We start from the raw sequence: 11697 nt of genomic DNA on the forward strand, positions 1-11697 counted from the left end.
TGGGAATTTTGGGGGAAAAAAAAAGGGAATTTTGGGAAAAATAATGGTGATTTTGGGGTTAATTTCATTAAAAAATGGGGATTTTGGGAACTTTGGGGGGAAAAAATAGGAATTTTGGGGTGAATTTCATTGGAAAATGGGAATTTTGGGGGAGAATAATGGGAATTTTGGGGATTTTGGGGGAAAATAATGGGAATTTTGGGGTGAATTTCATTAAAAAATGGGAATTTTGGGGGAAAAAATGGGAATTTTGGGGATTTTGAGCTCCTTGGCTTGGGGAGTTCTGCTGGGGCTGGCCAGGGAGAGAGGTGAGGAAATTGGGGATTTTGGGAAATTTTGGGGGGAAAAATGGGAAATTTGGGAATTTTGGAGGAAAAAATGGGGATTTTGGGAAAAATAATGGGAATTTTGGGGGAAATAATGGGAATTTTGGGGTTAATTTCATTGAAAAATTGGGATTTTTGGGTTAATTTAATTGAAAAATGGGAATTTTGGGGGAAATAATGGGAATTTTGGGGTTAATTTCATTGAATTTTGGGGTTAATTTCACTTAAAAAATAATGGGAATTTTGGGGGGGAAATGGGGATTTTGGGAATTCTGGGAAAAATAATGGGAATTTTGGGGGAAAAAATGGGAATTTTGGGGGAAAAAATGGGAATTTTTGGGCTATTTTCATTGAATTTTGGGGTTAATTTCATTAAAAATGGGGATTTTGGGGTTAATTGAATTTTGGGGTAAATTTCGTATTAAAAATTATGGGAATTTTGGGAATTTTGAGGGAAAAATGGGGATTTTGGGGGAAAAATGGGAAATTGGGAATTTTGGGGGAAATAATGGGAATTTTGGGGTTAATTTCATTGAAAAAATGGGAATTTTGGGGGAAATTTTGGGAATTTTGGGGTTAATTTCATTGAAAACTGGGGATTTTGGGAATTTTGGGGGAAAAAATGGGAATTTGGGATTTAATTCCAAACAAAAAATGGGAATTTTGGGTTTTAATTCCAACTTTAGATGGGAATTTGGGATTTAATTCCATTGAAAAATGGGAATTTTGGGATTTAATTCACCTTTTAAAGGGAATTTGGGGATTTAATTCCTGTTTTAATTGGGAATTTTGGGATTTAATTCCTGTTTTAAATGGGAATTTTGGGAATAATTTCATTGAAAAATGGGAATTTGGGGTGAATTCCAAATAAAAATTGGGAATTTGGGATTTAATTCACGTTTAAATGGGAATTTTGGGATTTAATTCCATCCAAAAATGGGAATTTTGGGGATTTTTCCCATTTTTTCCTGCAGAAAGAGCAATTCTGTCGGAATTGGAATTCCTGAAATCCAACCTGTCGGGAATTTGGGATTCTGGTGAGTTTGGGACTGTAACCCAATTTTTTTGGGAATTTCCACTTTTTCTGGTTTGGTTTTGGTGGAAATTGGGGAAAATGGATTTTTTTGTGTTTTGCTTCTTTTTTCCTGATTTTTCGCAGAATTCCTGATGGATTTTTGGGAAAAATAGAAAAATTTGTGGAAAAATGGGAAAATCTTGGGAAAAATTGGGAAAATCTTGGGAAAAAAAATGGAAAAATTTGGGAAAAAAATGGAAAAATTTGGGGGAAAAAGGAAAAATCTTGGGAAAAATTGGAAAATCCTGGAAAAAATGGAAAAATATTGGGAAAAAATGTGGAAAAAAATGGAAAAGTCTTGGGGGAAAATGGAAAAAAGGGAAAAATAGAAAAATCTTGGGAAAAAAATGGAAAAATTTTGGAAAAAACTGGGAAAATATTGGAAAAAAATGGAAAAATTCTGGGATAAAATGGGAAACTCTTGGGAAGATTGAAAAAATCTGGAAAAAAAAAGGAAAAATATGGGGAAAAAAGGGAAAAATCCTGGGAAAAAAAAGGAAAAATTTTGGGGAAAAAAATGGAAAAATCTTGGAAAAAATGGAAAAATTTTAGAAAAAATGGAAAAATTTTGGAACAGTCTGGAAAATTGGGGGGAACAAAAACACCTAGAAAAACTGGGGAAAAAAATGGAAAAAAAACTGGGAAAAACCTGGGAAAAAACTGGGGAAAAAGGAAAAAAATTCTGGGAAAAAAGTGGAAAAATCTGGAAAAAAAAATCTGGAAAAATCCTGGGAAAATTCTGGGGAAAAAATGGAAAAAAAATGGAAAAAAAAACTGGAAAAAATGGTTGGGGATGAACTGGGATGAACTGGGATTGAACTGGGATTGAACTGGGATGGACTGGGATGGACTGGGATGGAACTGGGAGGGACTGGGATGGACTGGGAGCACTGGCTGTACTGGTCCATACTGGTTTAACTGGTCCATACTGGTTTCTATCACTCCATACTGGTCCATACTGGTCTGTACTGGTCTATACTGGTCTATACTGGTGTAACTGGTCCATACTGGTCCACACTGGTCCATACTGCTTTATATCAGTCCATACTGGTCTGTACTGGTCCATACTGGTTTATACTATTCCATACTGGTCCAAACTGGTTTATACTGGGCCATACTGGTCCATACTGGTACATATTGGTTTGTATCAATCCATACTGGTCCATACTGGTCTATACTGGTCCATACTGGTCTATACTGGTCCATACTGGTCTATACTGGTTTATACTGGTTTGTACTGGTCTATACTGGTCCATACTGCTTTATATCAGTCCATACTGGTCCATACTGGTCCGTACTGGTTTATACTGGTCCATACTGGTTTATACTGGTCCATACTGGTCTGTACTGGTCTCTAACTGGTCCATACTGGTCCATACTGGTTTATACTGGTTTAACTGGTCCATACGGGTACATATTGGTTTGTATCAATCCATACTGGTCCATACTGGTCCGTACTGGTTTATACTGGTCCATACTGGTCCATACTGGTTTATACTGGTCCATACTGGTCCATACTGGTTTATACTGGTTTAACTGGTCCATACTGGTCCGTACTGGTCCATACGGGTACATATTGGTTTGTATCAATCCATACTGGTCATACTGGTCCGTACTGGTTTATACTGGTCCATACTGGTCTATACTGGTTTATACTGGTTTGTATTGGTCTATATTGGTCCATACTGGTCTCTAACTGGTCCATACTGGTCCATACTGGTCCCTACTGGTCCATACTGGTCCAAACTGGTTTATACTGGTCTCTAACTGGTTTTTACTGGTCCATATTGGTTTATAGTGGTCTGTACTGGTCTATACTGGTTTATATCAGTCTATGCTGGTCCATTCTGGTTCATACTGGTCTCTAACTGGTCCACACTGGTTTATACTGGTTTATATCAGTCCATACTGGTCCATATTGGTCCATACTGGTCCATACTGGTTTATACTGGTTCATACTGGTTTATACTGGTTCATACTGGTTTATATCGGTCCATACTGGTCCTTACTGGTCTCTAACTGGCCCATACTGGTCCATACTGGTCTATACTGGTCCATACTGGTCTATACTGGTCCATACTGGTTCATACTGGTCTATACTGGTCCATACTGGTTTATATCAGTCCATACTGGTCCATACTGGTTTATACTGGTCCGTACTGGTCTCTAACTGGTCCATACTGGTTTATACTGGTCCATACTGGTCCATACTGGTCCATACTGGTTTATACTGGTCCATACTGGTTTATACTGGTCCATACTGGTTTATACTGGTCCATACTGGTCCATACTGTTCCATACTGGTTTCTATCAATCCATACTGGTCCATACTGGTTTATACTGGTTTATACTGGTTTATACTGGTCCATACTGGTTTCTCCTCCCAGCCCAGCTCTCCCAGACTCAGCTGCACTTTGTGCTCCAACAGCACCAGCAGGAGCTGCAGGAGATCAGCGGTGAGTCCCCAAAATTCCCCAAAATTCCCCAAAATTCCCCAAAATTCCCCAAAAATTCCCAAAATTCCCAATAATTCCCAAAAATTCCCAAAGATTCCCAAAGATTCCACCCCAAAAATCCCCCAGAATTCCACCCAAAACACCCCAAAATTCCCTCAAAGTTCCAGCAGGAGCTGCAGGAGATCAGCGGTGAGTCCCCAAAATTCCCCAAAATTCCCAAAAATTCCCGAAATTCCCAATAATTGCCAAAGATTCCCATCTTTTCCCTGGGATTTCTCCCAATTTGCCCCTGATTTCCCCGGATTTTCCTGGTGTTTTCCGGGATTTTCCTGGTATTTTCCAGGATTTTCCTGGTGTTTTCTGGGATTTTCCTGGTATTTTCCAGGATTTTCCTGCTGTTTTCTGGGATTTTCCTGGGATTTTCCGGGATTTTTCTGGGATTTTCCTGCATTTTCCAGGATTTTTCCGGGATTTTTCCTAGGATTTCCCTGGATTGTCTGGTATTTTCCTGGTATTTCCCAGGATTTCCCAGGATTTTCCATGATTTTTCTGGGATTTTCCTGGGATTTCCCATGATTTTTCTGGGATTTCTCCCGGTATTTTCCCGCTATTTCCCATGATTTTCCTGGGATTTTTCCCAGCATTTCCCAGGATTTTTCCAGGATATTTCCTGATATTTCCCTGTATTTCCCATGATTTTTCCAGGATTTTTCCATGATTTTTCCAGGATTTTCCCCGTATTTCCCATGATTTTTCCGGGATTTTTCCATGATTTTCCTGTATTTCCTAGTATTTCCTGGTATTTTTCCAGGATTTTTCCGGGATTTTTCCCAGTCTTTCCTATGATTTTCCTCATATTTCCCATGATTTTTCTGGGATTTTTCCATGATTTTTCCTGTATTTCCTGCTATTTCCCATGCTTTTCCCAGGATTTTTCCAGGATATTTCCTGCTATTTCCCAGTATTTCCTGGTATTTTCCATGTTTCCCAATATTTCCCGTGATTTTTCCCAGTATTTCCCATGACTTTCCCGGGATATTTCCCATGATTTTTCTGGGATATTTCCCATGATTTTCCCATGATTTTTCCCTCTACTTCCCATGATTTTTCTGGGATTTTTCCATGATTTTTTCTGGAATTTTCCCATGATTTTTCTGGGATTTTTCCACGATATTTCCCATGATTTTACCATGATTTTTCCAGGATTTTCCTGGGATATTTCCCATGATTTTCCATGATTTTTCCAGGATTTTCCCATGATTTTTCTGGGACTTTCCCATGATTTTTCTGGGATTTTTCCAGGATTTTTCTGGGATTTTTCCAGGATATTTCCCATGATTTATTTTCCCACTATTTCCAGCTATTTCCCATGATTTTTCTGGGATATTTCCTGGTATTTCCCATGATTTTTTCTGGGATTTTCCCATGATTTTTCCGGGATTTTTCCATGATATTTCCCATGATTTTCCCATGATTTTTCCAGGATTTTCCCGGGATATTTCCCATGATTTTCCATGATTTTTCCTCTACTTCCCATGATTTTTCTGGGATTTTTCCAGGATTTTTCCGGGATTTTTCCAGGATATTTCCCATGATTTATTTTCCCACTATTTCCAGCTATTTCCCATTATTTTCCCGTGATTTTCCCATGATTTTTCCGGGACTTTTCCGGGATATTTCCCACATTTCCCACGTTTCCCCGCAGAGCTGCTGTGCCGCTCGGTCGGGAATTCCCGGAATTGTCCTTCCGGCTGGAAATCCCACGGGAGAAGCTGCTTTGGGATTTCCCAGCTGGGGCTGGGCTGGAGTGAGGCCAGGAATGCCTGCAGGGAGCTCGGGGCTGAGCTGGTGGTCATCGAGAGCGAGGAGGAGCAGGTGAGGATCCCAAATCCCAAAAATCCCAAATCCCAAAAATCCTGAAATCCCAAAGCCTGAAATCGCAAAAATCCCAAATCGCAAAAATCGCAAAATCCCAAAAATCCCAAAGCCTGAAATCCCCAAAATCCAAAAAATCCCAAAGCCCAAAAATCCTGAAATCCCAAAAATCCCAAAAATCCCAAATCCCAAAGCTCAGCGCTGCCTGCAGGGAGCTCGGGGCTGAGCTGGTGGTCATCGACAGCGAGGAGGAGCAGGTGGGGATCCCAAAGCCCAAAAATCCCAAAGCCCAAAAATCCTGAAACCCCAAAAATCCCAAAGCTTGAAATCCCCAAAATCCCAAAAATCCCAAAGCCCAAAAATCCTGAAATCCCCAAAACCCCAAATCGCAAAAATCCTGAAATCCCAAAGCCTGAAATCGCAAAAATCCCAAATCCCAAATCCCAAAAATCCCAAATCGCAAAAATCCCAAAAATCCCAAAGCCTGAAAGCCCAAAAATCCTGAAATTCCAAAAATCCTGAAATTCCAAAAATCCCAAAGCCTGAAATCCCCAAAAGCCCAAAAATCCCAAAGCCCAAAAATCCCAAATCCCAAAAATCCCAAAGCCTGAAATCCCCAAAATCCCAAAAATCCCAAAAATCCCAAATCCCAAAATCCCAAAAATCCCAAACTATCCCAAAGCTCAGCACTGCCTGCAGAGCTCGGGGCAGAGCTGGTGGTGATCGAGAGCGAGGAGGAGCAGGTTTGGGATCCTAAAATGTCCCCAGAAATCCCAAAGCCCAAAAATCCCAAAACCCCAAAGCCCAAATCCCAAAAATCCCAAAGCCCAAAAATCCTGAAATCCCAAAAATCCCAAAGCCAGAAATCCCCAAAAGCCCAAAAATCCCAAATCCCAAAAATCCCAAATCCCAAAAATCCCAAATCCCAAAAATCCCAAAATCCCTGAAATCCCAAATTCCAAAAATCCTGAAGTCCCAGAAATCCCAAAGCCCAAAAATCCTGAAATCCTAAAAATCCCAAAGCCTGAAATCCCCAAAATCCAAAAAATCCCAAAGCCCAAAAATCCTGAAAGCCCAAAAATCGCAAAATCCCAAATCGCAAAAATCGCAAAATCCCAAAAATTCCAAATCACAAAATATCCCCAAAATATCTCAAAACTCAGAGCTCAGGGCAGAGCTGGTGGTGATCGAGAGTGAGGAGGAGCAGGTGGGGAACACAGATCCCAAAAATCCTGAAATCCCAAATCCCAGATCCCAAAAATCCTGAAATCCCAAAAATCCCAACGCCTGAAATCCCCAAAATCCCAAAAATTCCGAAGCCCAAAAATCCTGAAATCCCAAAATCCCAAATCCTGAAATCCCCAAACTCCCCAAATCCTAAATCCCAAACCCCAAAAACCTCAAATCCCCAAACCCCCAAATCCCAAACTCCTCAAATCCCCAAACCCCAAATCCTAAAATCCCCAAACCCCAAACTCCCCAAACCTCAAACTCCAAATCCCCAACCCCAAATCCTAAACTCCTCTAATCCCCAAATCCCCCAAATCCCAAACTCCCCAAAACCCCAAACCCCAAATCCCCAAAACTCCCAAATCCCCAAACCCCAAAACCCCAAACCCCAAATCCCCAAATCAATCCAAATCCCAAATCCCAAACCCAAAATCCCATCCCAAACCCCAAACCCCAAATCCCCAAAACCCCAAATCCCAAACCCCAAACCCAAAATCCCCAAACTCCCCAAATCCCCAAAGCCCAAACCCCAAAATCCCCAAAGCCCAAATGCCCAAAACTCCCAAATCCCCAAACTCCCCAAACCCCAAAACCCCAAACTGCAAACTCCCCAAATCCCAAAATCCCCAAAACCCCAAAATCCCAAACCCCCCAAATCCCAAAATCCCCAAACCCCAAACCACCAAATCCCCAAACTCCCCAAATCCCCAAATTCCCTAAATCCCCAAATCCCAAAACCCCGAAATCCCAAAACCCCCAAATCCCAAACTCCCTAACCCCCCAAATCCCAAACCCCAAATCCCCAAATCCCAAAATCCCCAAACTCCCCAAATCCCAAACCTCAAATCCCCAAAAACCCCAAATCCCAAACCCCAAACCCAAAATCCCCAAACTCCCCAAAATCCCCAAAGCCCAAAAACACCAAACCCCAAATCCCCAAACCCCAAACCCCAAAATCCCCAAACTCCCCAAATCCCCAAATTCCCTAAATCCCCAAATCCCAAAACCCCGAAATCCCAAAACCCCCAAATCCCAAACTCCCTAACCCCCCAAATCCCAAACTCTCAAATCCCAAACTCCCCAAATCGCAAAACCGCAAACCCCAAAATCCCAAACCCCAAATCCCAAAATCCCCAAACCCCCAAACTCCCCAAATCCCAAACTTCCAAATTCCCAAATCCCAAAATACCCAAACCCCTAAATTCCCAAACTCCAAACTCCCCAAACCCCAAACCACCAAATCCCAAATCCCAAAATCCCCAAACTCCCCAAACTCCCCAAACTGCAAAACCCCCAAACTCCCCAAACCCCAAATCTTAAAATCCCCAAATCCTTAAAACTCCAAATCCCCAAACCCCAAACTCCCCAAAACCTCAAACTCCAAAACCCAAAATCCCCAAAACCCCAAACCCCAAAATCCCAAACCCCAAAACCCCAAATCCCCAAACCCCAAACCTCAAACACCCCAAATCCCAAACTCCTCAAATCCCCAAACCCCAAATCTCGAAATCCTTAAAACTCCAAAATCCCAAACTCCTCAAACCCCAAACTCCAAACCCCAAACCCCAAATCCCATTATTTTGGGGTTTCTGTTGTAGGATTTCCTGCTGCAGAACCTGAACCGCAGCCAATCCTACTGGATCGGGGTCAGCGACCAGCAGCAGGAGGGGAAATGGGTTTGGGTCAGCGGGAACCCCAAATTCCGGTAAAACCCCAAAAAAACCCAAAAATTCCGGGAAAAACCCGAATTCTGGGAACAACCCCAAATGTGGGAACAACCCCAAATTCCGGTAAAACCCCAAAAAACCCCAAATTCCGGGAAAACCCCAAAAATTCCCAAAAAACCCTAATTCTGGGAAAACCCCAAATATGGGAACAACCCCAAATTCCGGTAAAACCCAAAAAATTCCCAAAAAAACCCAAAAATTCCGGGAAAAACCCGAATTCTGGGAACAACCCCAAATATGGGAACAACCCCAAATTCCGGTAAAACCCCAAAAAACCCCAAAAATTCTGGGAAAAACCCTAATTTTGGGAACAACCCCAATTATGGGAACAACCCCAAATTCCGGTAAAACCCCAAAGATTTCCAAAAAACCCAAATTCTGGGAAAAACCCTAATTCTGGGAAAAATCCCAAATTCTGGTAACAACCCCAAAGATTCCCAAAAAACCTTAATTCTGGGAACAACCCCAAATTCCGGTAAAACCCCAAAGATTGCCAAAAAACCCAAATTCTGGGAAAACCCTAATTCCGGTAAAACCCCAAAAATTCCCAAAAGACCCAAATTCCGGGAAAACCCCAAAGATTCTGGGAAAACCCCAAATTCTGGGAAAACCCCAAATTCTGGGAAAAATCCTAATAGTTCCGGGAAAACCCCAAAAATTCCAGGAAAAACCCAAATATGGGAAAAACCCAAATAACTCTGGGAAAAACCCAAATAATTCCGGGAAAACCCCAAATATGGGAAAAACCCAAATTCTGGGAAAACCCCAAAAATTCCGGGAAAAACCTTAATTCTGGGAACAACCCCAAATATGGGAAAAACCACAAATTCTGGTGAAAGTCAAAAAAATTCCGGGAAAACCCCAAATTCTGGGAAAACCCTGAATATGGGAAAAACCCAAGTAATTCCGGGAAAAACCCCAAATTCCAGGAAAACCCCAAATTCCAGGAAAAACCCCAAATATGGGAAAAACCCCAAAAATTCCGGTAAAACCCCGAAGAATTCCAGTAAAACCCCAAATTCCGGGAAAAACCCCAAAAATTCCGGGAAAAACCCCAAATATGGGAAAAAAACCAAATTCTGGGAACAATTTCCCAATTTTCCCATTTTCCCAATTTTTCCCAATTTTCCCCAATTTTCCCCCAATTTTCCTCTATTTTCCCCAATTTCCCCCATTTTTTTATGTCCCAATTTTCCCCAATTTTCCCCTTTTTCCCATTTTCCCCTATTTTCCCAATTTTCCCAATTTTCCCAGTTTTCCCAACTTTCCCCAATTTTTCCCAATTTTCCCAACTTTCCCCAATTTTTCCCAATTTCCCCCACTTTTCCTGTTTTCCCAATTTTCTCCCAATTTCCCCCAATTTCCCCCATTTTTTTATGCCCCAAATTTTCCCCATTTTTTTCCCAATTTCCCCCAATTTTCCCCATTTTTTAATGTCCCAAATTTTCCCCAATTTTCCCCAATTTTTCCATTTTCCCCATTTTTCCCTATTTTCCCAATTTCCCCCAATTTTCCCCTATTTTCCCTTTTTTTATGTCCCCAATTTTCCCCATTTTTATGTCCCAAATTTTTCCCCAATTTTTCCCCAATTTTTCCCATTTTCCCCAAATTTCCCCACTTTCCCATTTTCCCAATTTTCCCAAATTTCCCCCCAATTTTCCCCATTTTTTATGCCCCAATTCTTTCCATTTTCCCCAAATTCCCTGATTTTCCCGTTTTTCCCATTTTTCCCAATTTTCCCAAATTTCCCAATTTCCCCAATTTTCCCATTTTCCCCAATTTTCCCAATTTTCCATTTTCCCTTTTTTCCCCAATTTTCCATTTTCCCTTTTTTCCCTATTTTTCCATTTTTCCATTTTCCCCAATTTTTCCCCAATTTTCCCCCAATTTTCCCAATTTTCCTGATTTTCCCAATTTTTCATTTTCCCTTTTTTCCCTATTTTTCCATTTTTCCATTTTCCCCAATTTTTCCCCAATTTTCCCCATTTTTTTATGTCCCAAATTTCCCCTATTTTTCCCGATTTTCCCAATTTTCCCAAATTTCCCGATTTTCCCAATTTTCCCATTTTTTCCCCAGTTTCTGGGACGTCTGGAGCTCTGATCCTGCCCGGGAGCAGAAGGACTGTGGAGCCATCGGGCCGAGAGGCTTTTGGGTCAACGAGTTCTGTTCCCGAAAAATCCCCTGGGTCTGTGAGAAACCCTGGAATTGCTGAATTTAACCCAAAATTCCCGAAATCCCAAAAATTCCGGGGAAAAAATATGGGATTTTAACACCCCTGGGTCTGTGAGAAACCCTGGAATTGCTGAAATTCCCGAAAATTCCCCAAAAATGGGATTTGTAATCCTCTGGGTGTGTGAGAAACCCTGGAACTGCTGAAAATCCCGAAAATCCCCGAAATTCCCAAAAAAAATATGGGATTTTAACACCTCTGGATTTGTGAGAAACCCTGGAACTGCTGAAATCCCAAAAATTCCAAAAATTCTGAGAAAAAAAATGGGATTTTAACACCCCTGGATCTGTGAGAAACCCTGGAATTGCTGAATTTACCCCAAAAATTCCCCAAAAAAATGGGATTTGTAATCCCCTGGGTCTGTGAGAAACCCTGGAACTGCTGAAATCCTGAAAATTCCTGAAATTCCCCCCAAAAAAAATGGGATTTTAACACCCCTGGATCTGTGAGAAACCCTGGAATTGCTGAAATCCCGAAAATTCCTAAAAAAACAATGTGGGATTTGTAATCCCCTGGGTCTGTGAGAAACCCTGGAATTGCTGAATTTACCCCAAAAATTCCCTAAAAAATGGGATTTTAACAACCCTGGGTCTGTGAGAAACCCTGGAACTGCTGAAATCCTGAAAATTCCCAAAAAAACAATGGGATTTGTAATCCCCTGGATCTGTGAGAAATCCTGGAATTGCAGAAATCCCGAAAATTCCTGAAATTCCCCCCAAAAAAAAAGGGATTTATAATTCCCTGGATCTGTGAGAAACCCTGGAATTGCTGAATTTA

General features: G+C 41.3%; 1 protein-coding gene across 1 annotated transcript; it reads left to right on the plus strand.

Moving 5' to 3' along the window:
- The first annotated feature begins 241 nt into the window (after nt 1-241).
- On the plus strand, nt 242-10933 carry LOC146422629 (C-type lectin domain family 4 member E-like). The gene is made up of 6 exons (XM_085045770.1): nt 242-308; nt 1301-1363; nt 3789-3857; nt 5563-5732; nt 8561-8667; nt 10767-10933. The coding sequence occupies exons 1-6, from the start codon at nt 242-244 to the stop codon at nt 10900-10902; spliced, it is 612 nt and encodes a 203-aa protein (XP_084901896.1). The 3' UTR covers nt 10903-10933.
- Nucleotides 10934-11697: the final 764 nt, after the last annotated feature.

The sequence above is a fragment of the Lichenostomus cassidix genome, unplaced genomic scaffold, assembly GCF_008360975.1.
Source record: "Lichenostomus cassidix isolate B80296 unplaced genomic scaffold, HeHo_3.0 HiC_scaffold_39, whole genome shotgun sequence".
Classification (NCBI taxonomy): Eukaryota; Metazoa; Chordata; class Aves; order Passeriformes; family Meliphagidae; genus Lichenostomus; species Lichenostomus cassidix.